Below are 24077 nucleotides of genomic sequence, written 5' to 3'. Positions count from 1 at the left end.
GAACCATGTAAAAGTATTAGTTCTTCAAAGATTCAAAAATTTAATATTAGTTTAAAAACACTGATTTTAAAAATAAAATAGTGGATTTATTAACATAGTAATATTAATTATAATATATAGCTATACAATATAATTAATTATAATTAATAGTAACATATTAATTATAAAATAATACAATGGTAAGTTAAAGTAGTAAAAATGTCTCCTGTCAATAAACTCTTGGATCACTGAATTTCCTAATTGACTCTTTCCTCAGAAAGTCAGTCAGTTCTCAAAAATTTAATAAACATAAATTTTGAAATATTTTTCAGAACTGTTTTGCCTAGGTCATATACTTCCTCTCCTTACCTGTAGAAAGCAATCTTGCTGCAGTCTTTGAAAATGTTTTCATCCACAGCTTCATCTTCAACACTAAATAAAAAGACATTTTAAGAAATTTGTATTACACTGGGTGTGTGAATCCAATTTTTGTACCTTCTCTAACAATAATATAAACATGGGACATAAATCACTGTGATACCAAATTGCGTCAAGGCCATAACATAATACGATAATGTATTTGTAATATTGTTTAGTAAACCACCGAAGGTAGACAACAAAACATGAAGCTCTGGGATTTCTCTGAAAACAAAAGAAAAAGAGCACTGTCACTTATGAGAAAGGGTTCTTTAAAAATAATGACTGAAGGCTTGGTTAAAACAATAAAATTTGAAGAAGTAAAAACAAAAAAACTTCAAACCAAACCAATAAAAACAACCCACCCACCTGTTTATTCAACAAAGTACTTTCAGAATATTCTTTCTTAGTGTTGGGCTGTGAGGAACATATGAAAGACGGTCTTCAAGCTTTCTTTGAGATCCTAACCAACATCATAAGTCAATCTGACAAACGCTATAACAGAGGCATGCGTAAGGTGCTAGAATAAGCATATAAATAGATGAAGAAGGAAATCCTTTGCTTTTTAAGATGATGCTGACAATTTAGGGGCAATGTTTTTTAAAACTGAGTTTCCAAAAAAGCTGTTTCTGGAAGAGAACATGATCAAGATGTATATATACTTCAGGATATGTATTTAACATATACCAATTAAAACAACTACCAGCTCTAAGTAAAGAAATAAAACCACATTGATTTTCATGGAGACACATAATGAACACATCTGTAATAAGCATGTCCATGATTGTGTAGAAAGCTATGACTGAACACCAATTTCAAAATATGAAAATGAGCCCAGACAATACCCTTGGCCATGGTTTATCACAGAAGTAATCAAATCCTTCATTGACTCAATCTTTGTCACCGTTTCTTTTAATCAAGTGTGTAAAGATTAGAGAAATTTGCAATCCTTTTTCAGTTTTGAAGAATGAACTCTGCAATGATATAGGAAGAGGTGTATTTAGCTGAACTTGGAAAGCAGCATGTTTGAAATTCATGTATTAAGAGTTCCAATCACAGTTTTGTTAACCATCTGGCAAATATTTCATAAGGGGCTATTTATATCAATTAATTCCCTGGGGAATTGAGGATAGAAATTACGTACACAAACATAAAACACGCAAATAAGATGTGCAATTAATCACTCAATAAAGTCTTCAAATCCAGAATGCTGTTTTCAGCTACTATCTATCCCCTGCCTCCGCAGACCCTGGAGTCAGTTCCTGTTGGACCACTGGACCTTTACCTGATTTCCTCTTTCTCAGCTGATTCCATGGCTTCCCAGTCACTTCACAGGGTCTCAGGTTTCAGGCGGTCTTTTAGACTGTCAGTCTTTCTAAATAACCAGCGCCTCACCACCAAGTTTCTGGGACTTGCAGCTCCTTAAGGAGTGACAAATCGTCACTTTCTCCTGGGATTTCTAGACTCCAGCTAGCGTTTCTACACAGATTTATTTGGCAATTTTCTTCTTGGTTTTGAGAGGTTGATGACGAGCTCCCTTCCTTAGGAACCGAAAAAGGTTTTTGCAGCGGAGGAGGCGTGTACTCAAAGAGCCCTAGAGGACGAAAATCAGGAGCGTGAGAACCGGGAAATTGAGATGGCCTGCGGGATTGTAGCGAGGCTTCTGCACGTCCACCTCGGAGAGGGCCACGCCGCAAACACTGAAAACGGACGTGCCCTCTTCCTGGCTTTCAGTTTTGAGTAGGAAGTGCCGGCCGGTTGGTGTTGGTGTTGAAGGTTGATGTTTTCCTGCCAAACGCTACATCACATTCTTTTGGACTAGAAGGGGCTTTTAAAAGGGGTTATCGACTACACCATTTATTTTAGGAATCGATTATACCCCACTACTGCCAAACTCCAGTGTTTGCTTAAATACTTCTGGAAAACTAAGAACTCACTGCTGCTGCTGCTGCTAAGTCGCTTCAGTCGTGTCCGACTCTGTGCGACCCCAGAGACGGCAGCCCACCAGTCTCCCCAGTCCCTGGGATTCTCCGGGCAAGAACACTGGAGTGGGTTGCCATTTCCTTCTCCAATGCATGAAAGTGAAAAGTGAAAGTGAAGTCGCTCAGTCGTGTCCGACTCCTAGCGACCCCATGGACTGCAGCCTACCAGGCTCCTCCGTCCATGGCATTTGCCAGGCAAGAGTACTGCTACACGCTAAATAAGCAGCCAGACTTACGGCTTTCCCAGACTTCTGGCCCCAGCGTCTGATTTCGACTCAGAAGGGACGAGGACTGGGGCGAAAGGAAGGAGGAGAAAGCCAAACGCCGCACTGGGTTCTTCCCTGGTTCCCAAACCCTTTAAGGGCTAGGAGAGAGAAGGGCCGACAGACTCAGTGGTAGCTTTTGGCGATCATCCTAACAATCCAAGGTGACTAGGGTATGACAGGACGACACATGCGCAGTAGGGCTAAAGCGGCACACTAAGCCGCGACGACTGCCTGAGGGCGGGGCCGCTGAGTCGCAAAACAAACAAGCCCCGAGAGGTTGTGAGGACCCGGATGATCCCGCCCCCAGAGCGGAGCCGGAAAAGGGCGGGACGAACCGGAAGAAGGTGAAATGCTTTCGGTAGGCACTCCACGGGTGTGAAGATGGCGGTGGCTGCGTGGCTGCAGGTGGTGCCTGTCATTCTTCTTCTCCTAGGCGCTCGAACGGCCCCATTGTCGCTTTTCAGTGTAGGGCCGGCACCTGTCGCTGCTGCCGAGAGGTCCAAGTGGCACATTCCGATACCGTCGGTGAGTGTTCACTTCAGGAGCAACTGAGACTGGAGGAACGAGGGGTGGGGCTACGGCGGCCTAAGGGGTCCATGAAGGTTCCACAAAAGTCCGCTTCCAAAGGGGTGGGATTGCCGGTAGCGTCGGTGTAGCTGCCTAACGGGGACTCACCTCCCTGGAGCGGGAAGCCGTGCGCTTCTGTGGGTAGTTGAGCAGGAATGTAAGGGTCATTTCTGGAGCTGAGAGTGGCTGTGGATCGGTTTCTTATTAGCAGAGTCAGAGAACTTTTAATTGACAGACTGGAGACGTGTAAACTTGATGTATAGGTGGAGAATGGTTTCTCTTTCAGCTGAAGTTTTGCAGAATCTTGTGACCTCGGGTTGGATGAGAGGTATATGTAAATAGACATCTTTCTGTTTTTTTCCTCTGCAGTTTTTTGTTAATGGATAGTTCTACTTAGGAAGTTGGTTGATTTCGTTTGGACTTTGAAATGGTTAGTCTAAGCTCTGCCATGTAATTGGGTAGCCCAGGCATTTAAAATGATGTATTCTAACATGAGAATGTTCAAAACGGAATAAACAGTATGCTGAAATTTCTTATGGTAAGTTAGTCTTTCTTAAGGACAATTGACTAGATTGGTTGATCCTTTCTGCCTTTTATCACCCTTTCGAAACCTCATTTGAGTTAGAACTGTAGTCCTGTGAGCCGACAGATCAGGTACTGGTTGGAAATGCCAAAAAACATTAGTCCTATTAAAACCACAGTGGCCTTTTTGTTCTGCTCTGCTCACTGGTCATAATACCTAAATCTTTCTTGAGCTTTTGATATGGCAAGAATTACAGCTTTTGGTCATTTTGTGAAGATCTTCAGGCTCTCAGTTTTAGGTATTTACTTGTTATTTGTAAAATGGTTGATAGTTAAATCTGGCTGTCTGCTCATAGAATAGTTTATTTGAAGCACTGAAGGGTTATTCTGGATGGTGATTAGTGAGTAAAGGGAATTAACTGATTAAGAAATACCTTCCAGAAAGATTGAAGTTAGGTTAGGATTTCTAGCAGCCTTCCTTCTAGAGTCCTTGCTTCATGGCCTATGGGGAAAAAAATCATGTCTCTGCACCAGGCAGCAAAATCCTGCAGTTTTGTTATGACTGGATTTTACTAAACAGAAGGATATTGATGCCTTGTGTTTGTGTGTGTGTGAAGAAAACTAACTTCAACATTTTATAAATTTATGTTTTTGTATCAGTTATATTCTGCCTTCGGAATTAAAGTGATTCTTATGCTAATTATCTCTCCTTTATCTTTGCAGGCAAAAAATTATTTTAGTTTTGGAAAGATCCTCTTCAAAAATACCACTATCTTCCTGAAATGTGAGTTTTTGCATTTCATGAAGTTTTTATTCGAATTTTTGAAAGATCTTTTAAACTTTTTAATTACCTATTTTCTACCTCTGATACTTGACAGTCAACATAAATTCTGAAATTTAATAGTTCAGCACTATCTAGGTATAAACTTATATAGTGTGACTAAGGTCCTTCACTGAATAATCTTCAGAATATTTAACTTCTCTGAACTTTATTTTCTTTTCTTGTTTTTCTGGTGTTTGCAGTATATAGTAGATAAGTTGTTTTGGTCAACTGCATGGGTTTTAATCTGTTCTGAGTCATAGAGGTAACTGCTGATTTTGCTTTTGTGTGCTTGTTAGTTTATTGGACACATGACCTAGGTTTGTGAGACCGTTGGGTCTGCACAAATATGTTCAGTAAAGCTTTTGTTTGCAGAAGGAGTATTTTACCACTTGGATCTTTGGAAGAGGAAGCTCAACGATAATTACCAGGAAATAGGGATTATGTAGAACAAAACCAGTCTGTCCAGTGGGAAAGCCACTGTATCTGAATCCAGAATACCCCATTGTTTATTATAGAAAAGCTTTCTTTTATTCCTGAAACTGGCTTTTATTTTTAGAGAATGCATGATCATGGGCAGCTCCATTTCTAGATCAGGACTAAAAATCCAGATCGTCCATGTGTGTTCCTATGCATATTTCTCCTTGTGAAAGTGCAAAGTTATGTCATAGTTGGATGATTTTATTCTTTTAATCATTTAGTAAGTAGTTATTGCACACATATTATGTGCCAGGCACTGTTTTAGAAAGGAAGTGATAGAAAAGACTTTTTCTTTTAGTGAGCTTACAGTCTAGTGGGATGGGGGAGTCAGGTAGAATTTCTGTGAAGAATATACTGTTTTCATGAAAATATGATCTCTTGGCTAATGACTTAAGTTTGATTTAAATCAAATCTGCTGTGACACGCTGGTCTTTCTTGTGAGGTCTTCTTACTAGAAAAGAAGAGCTTTTAGGGATAGCAGTATTTTGTCTTTTGGAATAGCCTGACAGCCTGTATGCTAGTCTGTCCTTTTATTATGTACGGTTTCTTTTTACCTGTGTTCTGTTCTAGTGGTTTTTGTAGTGGTTTTTAGCCTAGCTGCATATTTTGAAATGTCGATGTTTCTTTGTTTTTAGAGGAGTTGAGGCTTAAAATTGTCTTTCACTTTGTTACTTCTGTGTTTTCTTATATTTAATCTTGTCTCTGATTTTATGCTTTTGTGGTTATGGTATACTATAGATTTCCTTGAAATTGGCAGGACCATTTTCATTGTCTCTTAAAGCCATTCATTTAAAGTTCTATGTCTTGGGAATTCCCTGGTGGTCTAGTGTTTAGGACTCTGAGCTTTCATTGCCGAGGGCCAGGGTTGAATCCTTTGGGAAACTAAGATCCCACAAGCCTTGTGGCATGGTCCCTCTAAAATTCTATGTCTTTTAACATAAATAGTAGTATTTCTGCAGGCACATTTCACTGCAAATCTCTTTTTTAGGGGATTTTTCTCACTGGTTTCTATTAAATTAATTCCTTCTCTTGATTCTTCTGTGTAGTTCATAACAAGATTGCAGTATCCTTTTTAGCATTTCCATAAATTCTATTCAACACATCAAATTTTTTGTGTATTTTAGTTAAGCCTTATAAAACTGTGCCACTTAAAAATTAGTTTGAGAAAACCACTTCAAACAGAGAAAAGGAAAAGGTTGTAATTTTAGGTGTGCTTCTTAAGAACCAAACGTAGGTTCCTAGATGTAGTTGTGTTTACCTTTGTCATGTTTGCACAAAGTAGGTCTGGTTAGTATGTTTCTTCATTTTCTGCTGGAACAAAGATAAAAGGGAATACTGACTTCCCCCAGGTTGACCGTCTAATAGACTCCCAAGTCTTCAGACTTAGGCTTTGGTTCATTAGGATATTGTTCTCCAAATTATGTTTAATAAGTTACGTGAGACTTATGTGATTTCATGAGGTTCCCTGAGGCATCTCTTAAGGTGGATTTTAAAAAGGATCTAATATTCTTTTATCTTTGCTTTTGCTATTCTTGCCTTCCTCAGCCAGGTTTGCTTTTTGTTGATAGTTCTTTTTATCCATTTAAGGTCTCTAGGTTTACACTTTGAAGTTTTCCCTCAGTGAAATTATTTCGATTATTGTCTTCTGACATTTCCAGTGTTGTTACTCCTTGAGTCTTCAGCTAGAATCTTTTTTAAGACTTTTCTTAAGAGTCTTCAGTAATTTGTTCCCTTCTGTTCCCCTCTTTGGCCTAACACAGTGCCATGTATCTTTGTGTACTTAAGTGCTTTGCTTAGTAAATATTTATATGATAATAGACAACTGAAATTTATTACTTCATTACCTTCTGTTTGGAGAAAGGATGGTCGTTAAGTATCCTGGTTTAGCAGGAAATGGGATATGGGGTAATAATTTAGGAAACATACTTTGGCAATCAAATCATCTTTTATTCACAGAGATTTCTTCTTTTATAGTTGATGGAGAACCTTGTGATGCATCTTTGAATATAACGTGGTATCTGAAAAGTGCTGACTGTTACAATGAAATCTACAACTTCAAGGTATGGAACATAAAATTACAGACTTTTCTTTGAGTTTATTTAGAGATCATTGGGTCCCCACCTGGTCGTGGAGAGAGTGTCATGTAGCTATGGAGGAGAAGAACTGGAATTATACTTTCCAATTTGCAGGCATACTTGTACTATCAGTTCTCAAACTTTTGGTTTCAGAACTTTGCTGCATTCCTAAAAATTGCTGTAGATACTCAAAAAGTGTTTATTCATGTGGGTTACTATATTAGAAATTAAAACAAAAATGCATAAATATATATTTATTTTAAAATAGCAATGATAGACTCATTGCATGTTAATATAAAAAGCACATTTTTTAATGAAAAATAATTAATTTTCAGAAAACTGGGTACAGTGGTGTTATTTTTTATTTTTGCAGATCTCTTTATTTAATGTCTGAACTTCCCTGGTGGCTTAGATGGTAAAGTGTCTGCCTACAATGTGGGAGACCTGGGTTCAATCCCTGGGTTGGGAAGATCTCCTGGAGAAGGAAATGGCAACCCACTCCAGTATTCTTGCCTGGAAAATCCAATAGATGGAGGAACCTGGTAGGCTATAGTCCATGGGATCGCAAAGAGTCGGACACGACTGAGCGACTTCACTTCTTCACTTATTTAATGTCTAGTGTAATAGAAGATAGCTAGATTCTTATCTCTTCTCCACTCAGTCTGTTGTGATGTGTTATTTTGGTTGTGGTGTATGCACAAAATGTGGCCTGACACAGATGTGTAGCTGGAAAAGGAATGGTATTTTAATAGAATTTTCAGGTAATTGGATGATTACTTTCGCACTATCAGCACAAGGCAAATAACAGATGACAGCAATGAAAATAGTTTTGCCCTCTTAGATGCATGGAAGTGTCCATGGACCACACTTTCAGAATTGCTATAGTACAGTATACATGAGCATTGAAGATATACAGCTCCTGGATAGATTTTTCACTCTGTTTTCATCCAGCTATTTGTATCATTTCATTTTTTACATTTCCCCTACATTCTTGAGGTTTCTTTTAAAAAATAAAGTACTAGTCTTTAAAAAATATCTACCATCCAGTTGGTTTTTTAAACCTTAAGCATTTTGAATTTCTACCCAGTATTAGGGTTTTGTTGGTGACTGTTTTGTTTTTGTTATAGAACATTGGGTAAGGTTGCTATGATGAGGACTGTGTGTGTCAGTCGTTTAGTCATGTCTGACTCTTTGCGACTCCATGAATTTAGCCAGCCACATTGCTCTGTCCTTGGAATTCCCCAGGCAGGAATATTGGAGTGGTTTGCCATTCCCTTCTCCAGGGAATCTTCCCACCCAGGGATCAAACCTGGGTCTTCTGCATCTCCTGCATTGGCAGGCACGTTCTTTACCACTAGCACCGCCTGGGAATCCCCATGATGAGGACCAAAAGGATTGAAAAATTTAGAGAGAAGTATTTCTAGAGTATGGTTTGAAATATCATTGATCCTTTTCTCCTAATCAATTGATCACTAGTTAAATTTATAGTTAAAAACTTCATACAGTTGAAGCTTGTGATAAAAACTGGTCAAGAGCTTAGCAGATTCAGTCCTCAAGGGTAGTAGAGTTAAGAATGTAAAAATTATTTTGAATTGCCACAAGACAGAATTATGGAAATAGTAAGCAGAATAGTTGGAAGTGTGAAATTGCAGGTTAGGAAAAAAGAAGGTGAGGTTAGAGATCTTGGTATGGGAGAAGAATCACAGAACTGATGACGCCACAGAAATGAACTTTTTCAGAGTATTAATAGTGGGCTGTGAATGGCTGCAGCAGTTTTATACTCTGGCTTATCTAGCTTATAAGCACAAGTTTTGTTGTTGGTGGTGTTGTTAATTGAGTCAAGGAACTCTTGTAAATATATTTTCTTATAACAAAACCCTCTGGACTGTGACAGTTTCCCAAATCTTCCTGGAATTTTCAGAGGAACTACCCTTCTTGAGTCATAGACTGGAATTCTGTACTTGAGTACTATTTGATTCTTGAATACTAATATATAGTCTTTATCTGATATTAATTTTAAAAATAGCAAATCCAAAACTATATTTGTACTGAAGACAGTCTGTTTGTTATCTTTTAAATATTTCATGTAAAAACTAAGTTAAATACTTGGTATTTTATCTATTTTCCAGTTGGAAGAAGTGGACACATACTTGGAAAACCTTAAGGAAAAAAAAGGCTTGTCTGGGAAATATGAAACATCATCAAAATTGTTCCAGAACTGCAGTGAACTCTTTAAAGCACAGGTAATATTTGATAGTTGTTCAAGGAAAATAGAAGAGGTGCAAAATATGATACTGGTATTTTTGTTGATGTCCATTTCTCCTCAGTTCTTTCTTCTGACAGAAATAGGTTAGAAGTATGTTCTGATTGGTACATAGTCAGCTACTTAAATATTCTCATTAAAGAGAGGATGTGCTTTCCTTTGTGTGTGAAAAGCAGTGCCCCACTTTCTTTAAAATGCAGTAAAATATACATAATATAAAATTTACCAGTTTAACCATTTTTAAGTGTGCCTTTCAGTTACATAAATACATTCACATTGTTGTACAACTGTCACCACTAGCCAATCCAGAACTTTTTTTTATCATCTTAAGTGGTTACTTTGTAACAATTAATAATAACTCCAGCCCCTACTCCCACTTCCCTGGTAATAGCTATTCAGCTTTCTTTTTCTATGAATCTGACTGTTTTAGATATCTCAGAGAAGTAAAATCATACACTGTATTTTGGCTTTTTTAACTTAAAATGTTTTCAGGGTTCATCCATATAGCAATTATCAGAATTTCATTTCTTTTTAAAGGCTGAATAATGTTGCATTGTACATTTATACTACATTATCCAGTCATCCATTGATGGACTTTTGAAACTTTCATTTTTTTTTAATTCTCTTGTTATCTCATCTAGTTGATATATCCTCAGAAAAATCAACATTTTTAGATTTTACTACTATAGACCTGAAATCAAAGGATTGAATTTTAGACCTTTTTCGTATAAAGGGGAAGAGGTGAATTATACTGTCTATTTTATTCTATTTATTATTTTATTTTTTCACCTTACCTTGTGATTGTGGGATCTTAATTCCTTGAGCAGGGATTGAACCTGACTGCTGCTTTTGAAACCACTTAGTCCTAATCATTGGAGCACCAGGGAATTGCCAGTGTCGTGTATTTTAATGCTTACATGTATGTGATCATATAAATGGAGTTTATTATAAAATTCTCTTTTCTTAGAAGTAGGATCTGACCCCAGTTTTTTGATAGATAAAATTATACATTTTATAGGTTTGAAAATAGTTATTTTAGCTATAGTCTTTGTTTTGTTCTTACTGCATTTAAATGCTGCTTCAAATTATTTAGCAGCTTGCCTTGAAGAAGAAAGGAGTTCATGGAAAGTTAGGCTTTCTCTCTAGCTACTGCAAATAAAGATTATTAATAAGAACTCTTTTACTTAATAATTGATGAGCAAATGAAGTAATTGATAATTTGAACTGTCAATACCTGGGTTGCATTCTTGCCATAGTATAGATTTTACAGACTTGAAGGAAAAAGAAAATAGCTTTAGAATAGTGGGAGAAGGCAATGGAAACCTGCTCCAGTACTCTTGCCTGGAAAATCTCATGGATGGAGGAGCCTGGTGGGCTGCAGTCCATGGGGTTGCTAAGAGTTGGACACGACTGAGTGACTTCACTTTCACTTTTCACTTTCATGCATTGGAGAAGGAAGTGGCAACCCACTCCAGTGTTCTTGTCTGGAGAATCCCAGGGACTGGGGAGCCTGGTGGGCTGCCGTCTATGGGGCTGCACAGAGTCGGACACGACTGAAGCGACTTAGCAGCAGCAGCAGTGGAAGTAAGGTAGAAAAAGAAAGCTAGTCACAATATGATGTTGAGTAGGGGGTTTTCTTTTGGTTTTCCAAATTTATCCTGTAGGCTAGGAGGATTGGTTGGCCTTTCTTGGATTTGATTGTGAAAAGTTACCTATTATATACTGTTTCCCAAGGTTCACTACTTTATATCTTCTATAAGCTTTCCAGGATTTTGGCATAAATCCCTGTTCATAAGGTTTCTTCCTCCAGTCTAATGTAACATGACCTAATTACTCAGGAAAGATAATGCTTCCTCTGCTGATAACTGGAAAGAAAGGTAATTAGTGGAGGTTTTTTAACAGGCATGGCATATGTTGTGATGAAACGAGCAATGGATCCTAGGGTTGAGAGTCTTAGGTTCAGATCCCATTTCTGTATCTAAAGCTTTATAGCTTTGAGTCACAGTTTCCCCACCCTTGGAAATAGAGGGGAACTATGACATCCATTTATCCTATTTATGTATCTTCCATCTAAGGTTTTATCAAGAATGACAGTATCTATAATCTTACAGTAAAACTGAGTGGCCAGTTTGGCTTGCTGTTATTTTTTAGTTCCCAGCAAAGTTTTATTGACTTGTTTGTGGTTAATTGGAAATATTTTGTCTGTTAATGTCATACTGTTTTGTTTACTTTTATACTATGTTTTGCTTTAACTGTTTGTGTGGGTTTTTGAGCTGTGCTTTTGTTTTGCTATTATACATGTTTAATTTTAGTTTTATTTATCTTTCATAGAGCTTTTCTGGAGATTTTGTGCATCGATTGCCTCTTTTAGGAGAAAGACAGGAGGTAATTGTTTTTCTTGTTATGTATTTCTGAAAGTAAAGTAGAAATTCTGAATTAATTTACTAATTTTCTTTTTCCCTGTTTCAGGCTAAGGAGAATGGAACAAATCTTACCTTTACTGGAGACAAAACTGTAAGTGTGGTAGGGAATTTAGGGCATTGAACACATTTTAGTGTTCTTATGTTTGTCTACTTTATTTATTTATTTATTTTTAATATAAATTTATTTATTTTAATTGGAGGCTAATTACTTTACAATATTGTATTGGTTTTGCCATACATCAACATGAATCCGCCATTGGCATACACGTGTTTCCCATTCTGAACCCCCCTCCCACCTCCCTCCCCATACCATCCCTCTGGGCCATCTCAGTGCACCAGCCCTGAGCACCCTGTATCATGCATAGAACCTGGACTGGCAATTCATTTCACATATGATATTATACATGTTTCAATGCCATTCTCCCAAATCACCCTACCCTCACTCTCTCCCAGAGAGTCCTAAAGACTATTCTATACATCTGTGTCTCTTTTGCTATCTTGCATACAGGATTATCGTTACCATCTTTCTAAATTGTTTGTTTACTTTAAATTCTTATCTTATGCTTACATTTAAAAAGAAACTTAAGAGTGGAAGCTATATATCAAAATGTTAATAATGGTTATCTCTGGATGATATTGTGAGTGAGTTTTATTTTCTTTGTGTTTTCTATATTTTCCATGTTTGCTACAATCAGTCTATATTGCTTTATAATTACCACCCTATAAATATTATTTGTGAATAGTAAGAAACTTTTATGAAAGAACCTTGAACTCCAAAACTCCATCTAAAATTATCTTGTGATAGAATATAATTGGAAGAGTATATCTCAAAATTTACCCTTTAAAAATGCACAGTTAAAAAGTTTTTAGTTATGTGACCACCAATCACTATTTATTTCTTAACATCAACACCCCAAAAAATAACCATGTAGTCATTAGCAGTTACTCCTCATTCCTCTTTTCCCCCAGCTCTAGGCAACCACTGTTCTCTCTCTCGCGATTTGTGACCTATGTCTGGCTTCTTTCACAATTTAAAACTCTGTCTTAACTTTTACTTTCTTCTTGTATAGAGGCTTGAGATCAGCAGGGGTGAGTAATTAGGGCCTACTCAGGTCTTGATTGGGTACGTGTGCACCGTCTGGCACATATGTGCCCAGCCCTGAGTGTACTTGGAGCCTTCTAGATTTCCAAGAATATCTTGAAGCTTTTCAAAACCCCTATGGACATCTTCCCTGGTCGCTCAGAGGTTAAAGTGTCTGCCTCCAATGCAGGAGACCTGGGTTGGGAAGATCCCCTGGGGAAGGAAATGGCAACTCACTCCAGTATTCTTACCTGGAGAATCCCATGGATGGAGGATCCTGGTAGGCCACAGTCCACGGGGTCGCAAAGGGTCGGACATGACTGAGCAACTTCATTTTCACTTTCATGGACATCTTATTTCTAAATTTTTCTTTTAAGTTTTTAGTCAGCCTCTTGATAGCCTTACCTGGTAATGTCACTTCAGGCAGCTGTGATCTTTCACACTTGCTGCTGAATATTTTGAAAACTGAGTACAGGGTCCTTCCCACTGAATGAGCTCTGAAATCAGATCATGTAAAAGATACACCCAGAGATTGGAGCTTTTCATCACCTACCAGACAGCTCTGGTAAATGGGCTTTAGGGGACCACCAGACTCTTCCACTGGCTGCCAAACTGCTGTTTTTCACAGCTGTTAAAATTGTGAGAACTTTGGTTTTGAGGAGCTTAGAAAAAAGGTCAAGAAGTTACGGTGAACCAAAACACTACCGGCTTGCTTTTCTTGCTGAAATTCAGGTGCTTTTCTTGAGGAAACAGATCTCAGATGAGTTGTAAGTCTTCAGTTGATTTTGATAATTTTTGCCCATATTCTTATTGCTTTTACTGGTGAGTGTATTTTCAAGGGTCTTTATTCTACCATTCTGGAATTGTCCCCACTCTCCCTACCCTGATTATAGTTGTATAGAATTTTAACCTAAAAATAAATTTGGCATGGCAAGCTTCATTAAATTGTTTTTTTTTTTTTTTAAACAGCATCCATTGGGCTTTTTCTTGTTCACTGTCAGATATTTAGAAAGTATACATCAGTGAAAAGAAGAAAATAATTTTCTGTAATACTGCCACACACTGATAGATTATAAACATTTATCTTCTAGTATTTTGTCTGCTTGCATATTTATATTTAATTAAAAATGAGAACCTTATGTACTATATTGCAGCATTTTAAAAATTTTAGCAATATAAGATGGAGAGCTTTCCAGTTCAGTAAATATTGTATGGCATTGTTATTTCATTGACTGCATAGAGTTTTATTATAAGAATATATTACAATTTGTTAGATTATCTGTTTTATGTTTCATTATCCTGCAGTTGGAAACAGTGCTGTAGTGAATATTCTTGTAGATGTATTTGTTTTTAGATCTTTTGTTCTGGTTTCAGAATAATTCTGTATTGATGAACATTTTTTTCAATAACTTAATAGTAAAAATCTTAATTTTCCTTTTAAGACCAGAAAATAATAAATTGCAAGTCTAAGTAGTTGTGCCTCCTTTCAGACATGAGGAAGAAGCAGCCAAGCATTTTCTGTGTTTATCTTGTCTTTTTGTTATAGTCTTGCTTTTCTGAGGGTCCATAGTCTATCTGGTATATAAGGCAACAAATCCTTTGGTGGCTTTTTGCTAAGGCTGTGCACAGACTAACTGGCCTTGGAACAGAACCAGTTCCACAAGCATGGTGGCTATTAATTCTACTTCCTTGACTTTGGGGGACAGTGACTCTTGGCTTTTCATGTAGCCTAGCTAAAATAAAATATTTTATATAAATGTAAGACCTTGTTAGCAGAAACTGTGGTGGTCCTGAGAAGGGCACTGAATAAAGGGAATTAGATTCAGGAATTGGTGTTTATAAGTTACTGATGTCACCATTGGTGGTTTTTTCCAGGTGATTTAAACTAAATTTCTTTAGTTTGTTTGGGATAGCTCTGTAAAATACAACCTGGCATCCTCTCATGACTTGGTTAAAAGTGAAGTGAAGTGAAGTGAAGTGAAGTGAAAGTTGCTCAGTCGTGTCCAACTCTTTGTGACCCCAAGGACTACACAGTCCATGGAATTCTCCAGGCCAGAATACTGGTCTGGGTAGCCTTTACCTTCCCCAAGGCATCTTCCCAACCCAGGAATCGAACCCAGGTCTCCCACATTGCAGGCAGATTCTTTACCAGCTGAGCTACAACAGAGACTCAACTTCATGATTTAAGCTAAGGTTTCCCTCATTAAAAAAAGTTATATGTGAGTAATTTATTATCTACTTTATTGTATGTACTCTAAGCCTGTTTGTTTTGCCTACTGTGTTAATGAGTAAAAGTGAAGGAATCGACCATGTTTCTAGGCACACTCTGGAATGAAATTTTATATTTTGTAATTAACCTGTGTCCCCAGTTCTTAAGATTGGAAGATTTGATGTCTTCTTTCCACTGTAGGTAATGCATGATCCATTGAAAACTTGGCAAGATGCACCATACATTTTTATTGTACATGTTGGCATATCATCCTCCAAGGAATCATCAAAAGAAAATTTACGAAGTAATCTTTTTACCAGTAAGTACATTTTTTTTTTTTAATCATTGGTATTACTACTGTCTGGTTGTGTCGTTTGGTGGGTAGTGTCAAATTGCTTTAAAGAGGGAATAAATGAAGAATGTTGTCAAGTAGAAAAATTGAGGGAGAGAAATTTAACATTTTTCTGCATCCAGTGTGAACAAGATACAGTCTTAGGTACTCCACTTATATTTTATTACTATGTATTATAGATGTTAGATTTCATTTCCCTTCATTTGATACTCCTGCTTTTAACTTTTTCAGTTAGTATCATGTTCTCAATAGACTAGTTAAAATTTAGTTACTAAGTCAAGACTTGGACATTTTAAAATTAATTGACTTGTATTATTTTTTAATGTCTCAGTTTTTCTTACTATTCTCCTTTCTACTTTTGCCACCCAGTTCAGGGAATCATCACCTGGAATTTTACAGTAACTTATTAATTAGTCTTGTTCTCTATAGTTTCTTTTTTTTGTTTGTTTCTTCCTTCTTTGCAGTTTTCTTCCCTCCCCTGCCTTTTTAAGTAGAATATTGAATAGAAGCAATGATGGTGGACATCTTTATCTTGCCCCTGACTTTATTGGCAGTACTGGCACATTTCACCATTGAGTATGATATTTACTATAGATTTTTCAAAATATTCTCTGTTTCAAGATTGTTTTTTTTAAGAATGAATACTCAGTTTTATGGAATGTTTTAATCGAGTTTATGAAATTGATCATATAGATTGCTCATTTAATCTGTTATTGTGATGCATTATATTAACTGATTTTTTAGTGTTAAACTGTTCTTGAATTTCTGAGATGCCATTTTTGGCCTTGATACACACACACACACTTAGCTGGATTCTATTTTCCAGAATTTTATTTAGAGTTTTTTGTCTATGTTCAAAGTAAAATTGGCCTAATATTTTCATTTCTTGTGTGTCTTCTATGGGTTTTAATGTTCAGGTTATTGCTAATCTCATGCAATGAATCAAAGAATGTCCCCTGTTTTTATATTCTACTGAACAGTTTTGGTAAGGATAGAATTATCCATTCCTTAAATGTTTGATAGAACTCACTTATGATAGTGTTTTCGCCTGATGTTCTTTCTTTTCCCCCATGAAGATTTTAAATAAGTGATTTTTTTTTCTTTAATAGAAATAAATATTTTAGTTTTTCTATTTTTCCTTGAATTGGGGTTTTTCTTTTTTCTTCCCCCTGAGAAATTTTCCATTTCATTCAACGTTTTAAATTTGTTGGCATAAAGTTAGTAATGATATTTCTTTTACCAAAAAAAAAGTTTTTTTTAATTCTTAGTATTGCTTTTATGCCTTCTCTTTTTAACTTGCAAAATCTTTCTAGAATTTTGTTTTACTATATTTTTATCCCAATTAACCAGTTTTTCACTTTGTTAATTTTCCTATTTCATTGTCTTTTTCATTAATTTTTATTCTTATTTTTATTTCATTTGACTTAATTTTAAACTTTTGTTTTATGGATTCTTGTATTGAATGTTTAATTCCCAAGACCGGAGATGGGTCTTATTCTCCATAATAATATGGAATATAGCAGATCTAGGCAAACCAGAGGTGACCTGGTAGTTTCTGGACCCAAGGCATATGTATATCCTCCAGACCCATGGCTTTCTAATGGGCAGTAGCCTCATTGAACAGTTACTAGTGTTTACTTTGAACCTTCTTCCTTTGAAAAGGATGGAGAAGAAACCCTACTCCCTCCAGTTCAGCCTCTTCATTCATCAAATAGCTCTGTTCCCCCTTTATCTTGAACACCTGCTATTTTCAGTGATCTGGTAGAAGCTGCATGCTCAACTACTGCAGCTTTGGGACCCAGAGTCCACCTTGACCATGGGTTCGGTCTCAGGCACTGTTCTGCGTTTTTATTCTGTTTTGATATGTGGAGCTGTTTATCTTTTTAAGCTCATGTCCTTTTTGTTTCCTCTCTCTTTTTTTGCTTTTGCTTTATCCATCTGTCATTTTAAACTAAGAAGGTGATACTCAAAACTTAACTACACCTTGTGGAAGCCCTAAAATTCTCTTAAGATAGTTTTATCTTCTTTCTTCCCTTCATTAAAATCTTTGGTATCTTCTGTTACCAAATGTCCAATTCTGCAGCAAGACTTAGAAAACTTCACAGATTATTCCAGTTTACCTTCTGCCTTGTGTCAAAATGCTACTATATAGTACCATGTGCAGTCTCAGAACTACATGTCCTTTAAATGTATCCTGCATTTTCACAACCATGATCATTTTCTTTGATCATGTAATGTCCTCTGCCTGGATGGCTTTTTGCTTTGTCATAGAAAATATGCATCCTTCTGGGGCTGGTTCAGGGGGACAGTTCTCTGTTGCTTTCCAACTCGCTCTCACCTGGGGGTGGTAATCCACTTGGTGGCAGAAAACATGCATCTTTCCATCTCCTATATTTTCCATAATGTGTGTCACATGGTAAGCGCTCAGAAAATGTGTGTTGTATTTTAGCATAGAGCAGGGATTAGCTTTAGAGTGCCAGATAGTAAATGTTCTCTCTGCTACAACTACCCAGCTCTGCCCTGTGGTGTAAATATAGCCATTGACAGTATGTAAGTAAGTGGATGTGACTGTTTTCCAATAAAACTTTGGAATGGTTGGGCAAATTTAGCCCATGCGCTGTATTTTGCTGACTTCTGCTCTAGAGTAAACAGAGAATGTGATAGATATTTATGAAGTATTTATATTTATTCTTTCATTAAATTAAGAAGGTTTAGATTACTAAACAATTTGGCTATGAAATTTTTGTGATTGCTAAATGGGATGCTCCTTTTCTTCATAAAAGTATTGGGTCTTACTTTTAATAGTGGTATGTCCTTTTTGCTTGATAAAAATTAGTAGGAAGTATTTGTTGCATAGTCTGTATGTGGAGATAGATGTCACTTCTCAGATAAAGCAGTTTATTTATTAATCACACCTAAAATTTATCCAAGTAGTTTTTATCAGTTACAATTTAAAAATAGTCATAGGTGTACTTCAGTAAGGCAGATCTGTCTTTCACATTCTTGTTGTTACTGTCATTTGTTTTGCTTCATTAAACACTTTGTTATTATTAAGTACTTTCTGAAAATGTTACATTAATGGTAGAAAAGTTAAGTAAAATTGAAGTAGGTAAAAAAGAAATAAAGCAATAGGAAAATAACAGGTCAGGAGAGAGAAGAGAGTGACAGAATGAAAAAATGAAGCCCTGTACTTTGCAAAGCATGTTAGTGATGTAAGAAAAAGCATATGTGAAGTATGTTTGGAGTTTAGAGCAGATGAGGAATAGCTCCAGTTGGGCAGCTCACCAGGCTTTATGGACGAAATACATTCAGCTTGGTCTTTAAAGGACGTGAGTATGGAAACAGAGGACTTCTCTACCAAAAATGGTGATGGAGCCAGAGACCTGTGCAGGACAGAGCATGATCCATCAGAACACTTCATGATTGAAATGGTTAAAACTAAATTACCCAATGGAATTTTCATTAATTTCATCAAACAAATATCAGATGATGTTTCTGTTTAATTTTTTCATCCTTTACATTAATTCTGAGGACTGTGTTTTGGCAGTGACTGTTGAAGTGAAAGGTCCCTATGAATACCTCACGCTTGAAGAATACCCACTGATGATTGTAAGTGAATTTAAATTCTTTAACCTCAACATTAAATGTGTTTAACTTGTTATGAGGCAGTATTGAAGACTTGTTCCTGAACAGTTCAGAAAATACTGCGTGTAGTTCTGTACTTACTTCTTACTAGAATGTGATCTTGAGAGTGTCAGTGAACCCCTCCGTGCCTCAGTCTCTCATTTGTAAAAGGAAGAAGTCGGTGACTTGTAGGATTTTGGAGTTGGGGAATACCTGATTCGCTTTTGACATCTCTTGAATCCAAAATGGAGTCCTAAAACTCTGTAGTTTCTGATCCCACTTAGTACGACTAAATGATGATGCTTTCTCCTTTTCAGTCTGTGTCTGTCGGAAAGCATCCTTAATCCATTTTCAGGTTTCTTTTTGTTCATGATTGTTGTTTTTTCCTTGTACTTGTATAGTTTTCCCACTCTGTGGTGTTTCATAGCCTTCAGCTGTATCCTAACCCTGCCTTGCCTTTTTTCCTCTCCATGTTGTCTTCATTTAAATAATTTTTGATTGTGAGCTGAAAAAAACCTTTTAATACAGAAGAGTGGTCACTCTTGATGACAGGTCCTTAAGCAGTCTCCCTCTGCCCAAAAGGAGACAATTTTTTCATCTCAGTATTGAACTTCACAGAAATAAAGAATAATTTTTTAAATAGAAGGTGTAATATGTATATTTTTTATAATATGTTAGGACTGTGTATAGATTCTGAATTGGCTCTTGGCCCTGACCCTCCTGTTTCTCTTTTACCCACTTGGATGACAGTTTTTCATGGTGATGTGTATTGTATATGTCCTGTTTGGTGTTCTGTGGCTGGCATGGTCTGCTTGCTATTGGAGAGATCTCCTGAGAATTCAGTTTTGGATTGGTGCTGTCATCTTTCTGGGAATGCTTGAGAAAGCTGTCTTCTATGCAGAATTTCAAAACATCCGATACAAAGGAGAATCTGGTATGTACCAAAAAATGTTTGCCAATTTGTGAGTGATTGGTAGATGAGACTTAAGAATAATTTTCCCACGGTCAGCAGTCATTAAGTAGATGTGGCTTTTTAGTTACTTGATTATGATAACTTAAGCAGAATCACTGTGATTGTGACATTGTTTTTAATCTCTTAACTTGTGGTGTCAGTGATTTAAGAGTAAGGTATGGTACTGAAGTCGCTCAGTTGTATCCAACTCTTTGCGACCCCATGGACTATAGCCTACCAGGCTCCTCCGTCTGTGGGATTTTCCAGGCAAGAGTACTGGAGTAGGTTGCCATTTCCTTCTCCAGAGGATCTTCCTGACCTAGGTCTCCTGTATTGTAGGCAGACGCTTCACCATCTGAGCCACCAGGGAAGATTTAAGAATAATTTTTTTGAAATATACTCACAAGAGTTGCAACAGTAGTGGCCATTTTGGGAATATTTTCACCATCATTGAATCTTAGTTGCTGTTGATTTTTAAGGTACCATTATTACATGCATCTAAGAAATAAGAAAGAAAGTACTACTAATTTAATTGTAAGATGCCATTGATTGTAAGACACACCTTGATTTCAAAGCTACCTTAGAGCTGACTTCCCTGGTGGCTCAGATGGTAAAGCGTCGGTCTACAACGCGGGAGACCCGGGTTCGAGCCCTGGGTTGGGAAGATCCCCTGGAGAAGGAAATGGCAATCCACTCCAGTACTATTGCCTGGAAAATCCCATGGACAGGGGAGCCTGGTAGGCTACAGTCTATGGGATCACAAAGAGTCGGACACGACTGAGCAACTTCACTTTCACTTTCACTTTAGAGGGGTGGGGCGTGTATCTATTTGGTAAGTAAAGTAAAGTAAAGTAAAGTCACTCAGTGACTTCCACATGAGGAAGATCCTAAATAATATCAGCTTCTACTTGTAAACATTGGCAGAATCGGTATTCTTTTCAAGTAGGACTGATATCAGTGTTTGTTTTGAAGAATGTTAGAAATCTCCATTTTGGGTCTGCAATTGCACCTTTTCCCAAACTTGGATTACATGCTGCACTATTTTTCCATTTTTTTCTTTCTCGCAGTCCAGGGTGCCCTAATCCTTGCAGAGCTGCTTTCTGCAGTTAAACGCTCACTGGCTCGAACCCTGGTCATCATAGTCAGTCTGGGATATGGCATAGTCAAGTAAGTATTGCCTTTAAGTATTGCCTTCCTATATGGAAGAGCAAATTAAAATGCTGATCAAATTGAAGCAGTGTTTCAGGTTCCCAAGATAGTTCTGAAAGAGTTTATATAAGAGATAGTTATGAAATCAAAAACATCTGAAATTTTGGAGATTTGCAGAAGTTGGAAAAACGCTAGGGTTTGATGTCACTGGTTAGAATTCAAGGAGCATCTACAGGAAACCTGCAATGTAGCAAATGACATTGAAACATCAAACTTTTAGAGTGAACTTGATGTCTTTACTCTTCCAAAATATTCTTGCAAATCAGATTTTTTAAATAAGAAGAGCGTTCTTGTGTGCCTTCTATATATTAGATGTGGTTCTAGGTCCTAGGGATACAGCAAGAAAACAAAAGACTTGGAGTTTATATTTATGGGGGGGCAGGTGCACAGACAAAGATATGTGAGTGAAAAATCTAATGTGTCAGTGAGCAGATAAAGCAGGGAAAGGGTATAGAGAGTTCTAACCAGGAGGGGGAACTTGAAATTATAATTTTGGTGGTCAAGGAAGGCTACACTTAGTGACATTTAAGAAAAAATCCAAGTTAGTGAAAGAACTATATACACACCCAGGGGAAGAGATGCTGAGATGTGGTCAGATTCTTTTATATTTTGAAGATGGAGACAATGGATTTCGCTGATAGAGCAAATATATGATATGAAAGGAAATGAATCAGGGATGATGCCAACGATTAATGTTTTGACCTAAGCAAGTAGAAGGATGGAAGTGACATTAACTGAGTTCAGGAAGATTTTAGGTGTAATAATTTGGAGTAGAGCCAGGATTAAGAGTTCAGATATCTGAACGAGGAAAGTAGGAGGAAGAAATTAGGGCAGAGATATAAACTTGGCAGTCATCAGGGCATCAGTTCAGTTCACTTCAGTAGCTCAGTCATGTCCGACTCTTTGCAGCCCCATGAATCACAGCACGCCATGCCTCCCTTTCCATCACCAACTCCCGGAGTTCACTCAAACTCATGTCCATTGAATCGGTGATGCCATCCAGCCATCTCATCCTCTGTCGTCCCCTTCTCCTCCTGCCCCTAATCCTTCCCAGCATTAGGGTCTTTTCCAATAAGTCAACTCTTCTCATGAGGTGGCCAAAGTACTGGAGTTTCAGCTTCAACATCAGTGCTTCCGATGAACATCCAGGACTGATTTTCTTTAGGATTAATTGGTTTGATCTTCTTGCATTCCAAGGGACTCTCAAGAGTCTCCTCCAACACCACAGTTCAAAAGCATCAATTCTTTGGCACTCAGCTTGCTTTATAGTCCAACTCTCACATCCATACATGACCACTGGAAAAACCATAGCCTTGACAGACCTTTGTTGGCCAAGTAATGTCTCTGCTTTTAAATATGCTATCTAGGTCGGTCATAACTTTCCTTCCAAGGAGTAGGCATCTTTTAATTTCATGGCTACAATCATCATCGGCAGTGATTTTGGAGCCCAAAAATATTAAGTCTGACACTGTTTCCACTGTTTCTCCATCTATTTCCCATGAAGTGATGGGACCAGATGCCGTCATCTTCGTTTTCTGAATGTTGAGCTTTAAGCCAACTTTTTCACTCTCCTCCTTCATTTTCATCAAGAGACTTTTTAGTTCCTCTTCACTTTCTGCCATAAGGGTGGTGTCATCTGCATATCTGAGGTTATTGATATTTCTCCCAGCAATCTTGATTCCAGCTTGTGGTTCTTCCAGCCCAGCATTTCTCATGATGTACTCGACATAGAAGTTAAATAAGCAGGGTGAAAATATACAGCCTTGGCATACTCCTTTTCCTATTTGGAACCAGTCTGTTGTTCCATTTCCAGTTCTAACTGTTGCTTCCTGACCTGCATACAGGTTTCTCAAGAGACAGGTCAGATGATGTTATTTAAAGCCTTGAGATAGGATGTGACCATCAAGGAAGTGAGTGTATATAAAGAAGAGGTCAAAGGATTGATCCCTTGAACTATTATTATTTAGAAGTCAACAAAGTGAAGTAGAATTGTAGTTCAGTTGCTCAGTCATGTCCAACTTTTTGCAACTGCATGGACTGCAGCACAGCAGACTTCTCTGTCCTTCACCATCTCCCAGAGTTTGCTCAGACTCACGTCCATTGAGTCAATGGTGCCATCCAACCATCTCATCCTCTTTCGTCTTCTCCTCCTCCTGCTTTCAATCTTCCCCAGCTTCAGGGTCTTTTTAGGGCAGAGGAAATTGAGAAGTGACCAGTGAAGTGGGAAACAAAGCTGAAGACTGTTTCAAGAAGGGAGTAAATTGTGCCAAGTAAGAGGATTGAGATGTGAACATGGGCTTTAATACATGAATGATATTAGTGACCTTAAATAAAAATGGTTTTGGTGAGGGGCAGAACAAAAAGCTTGATTGGAGTGAGTTTAAGGGAAATTAGGAGGAATTCTCTTAAATAGGGGAGAGGAATTAGGAATTAGGTATCGGTTCAGTTCAGTTCAGTCGCCTAGTCGTGTCCGACTCTTTGCAACCCCATGAATCGCAGCACGCCAGGCCTCCCTGTCCATCACCAACTCCCAGAGTTCACCCAAACTCATGTCCATCGAGTCAGTGATGCCATCCAGCCATCTCTTCCTCTGTCGTCCCCTTCTCCTACCCCAATCCCTCCCAGCATCAGAGACTCTTCCAGTGAGTCAACTCTTCGCATGAAGTGGCCAAAGTATTGGAGTTTCAGCTTCAGCATCAGTCCTTCCAAAGAACACCCAGGACTGATCTCCTGAAGAATGGACTGGTTGGATCTTCTTGTAGTCCAAGGGACTCTTAAGAGTCTTCTCCAACACCACAGTTCAAAAGCATCAATTCTTCGGCGCTCAGCTTTCTTCACAGTCCAACTTTCACATCC

General features: G+C 37.6%; 2 protein-coding genes across 3 annotated transcripts in view; one reads left to right on the top strand and one right to left on the bottom strand.

Annotated features, from left to right (window-relative positions):
• The window catches only part of GANC (glucosidase alpha, neutral C), a 72915-nt gene extending 70183 nt beyond the window's left edge, over positions 1-2732 (bottom strand). For both annotated transcript variants that reach the window (XM_052646404.1, XM_052646406.1), the window contains exons 1-3: positions 2615-2732; positions 1682-1990; positions 349-411 (exon numbers count right to left, since the gene is read on the bottom strand). In XM_052646404.1, the coding sequence (XP_052502364.1) occupies positions 349-411; positions 1682-1710 (92 nt within the window). In that variant the 5' untranslated portion in view covers positions 1711-1990; positions 2615-2732. The remainder of the gene's footprint in view (positions 1-348; positions 412-1681; positions 1991-2614) is intronic.
• A 281-nt stretch (positions 2733-3013) lies between these two features.
• TMEM87A (transmembrane protein 87A) overlaps positions 3014-24077 on the top strand; it is a 39834-nt gene continuing 18770 nt past the window's right edge. Inside the window, exons 1-10 of the mRNA XM_052646416.1 lie at positions 3014-3169; positions 4457-4517; positions 7008-7093; positions 9238-9351; positions 11703-11756; positions 11841-11885; positions 15286-15403; positions 18984-19045; positions 19811-19994; positions 21080-21179. Of these exons, the coding sequence (XP_052502376.1) occupies positions 3026-3169; positions 4457-4517; positions 7008-7093; positions 9238-9351; positions 11703-11756; positions 11841-11885; positions 15286-15403; positions 18984-19045; positions 19811-19994; positions 21080-21179 (968 nt within the window). The 5' untranslated portion in view covers positions 3014-3025. The remainder of the gene's footprint in view (positions 3170-4456; positions 4518-7007; positions 7094-9237; positions 9352-11702; positions 11757-11840; positions 11886-15285; positions 15404-18983; positions 19046-19810; positions 19995-21079; positions 21180-24077) is intronic.

This window comes from Budorcas taxicolor, chromosome 10, assembly GCF_023091745.1.
Source record: "Budorcas taxicolor isolate Tak-1 chromosome 10, Takin1.1, whole genome shotgun sequence".
Lineage (NCBI taxonomy): Eukaryota > Metazoa > Chordata > Mammalia > Artiodactyla > Bovidae > Budorcas > Budorcas taxicolor.
Note: the sequence above shows the minus strand (reverse complement) of the source record. Positions and strands in the feature narration are given on the sequence as shown.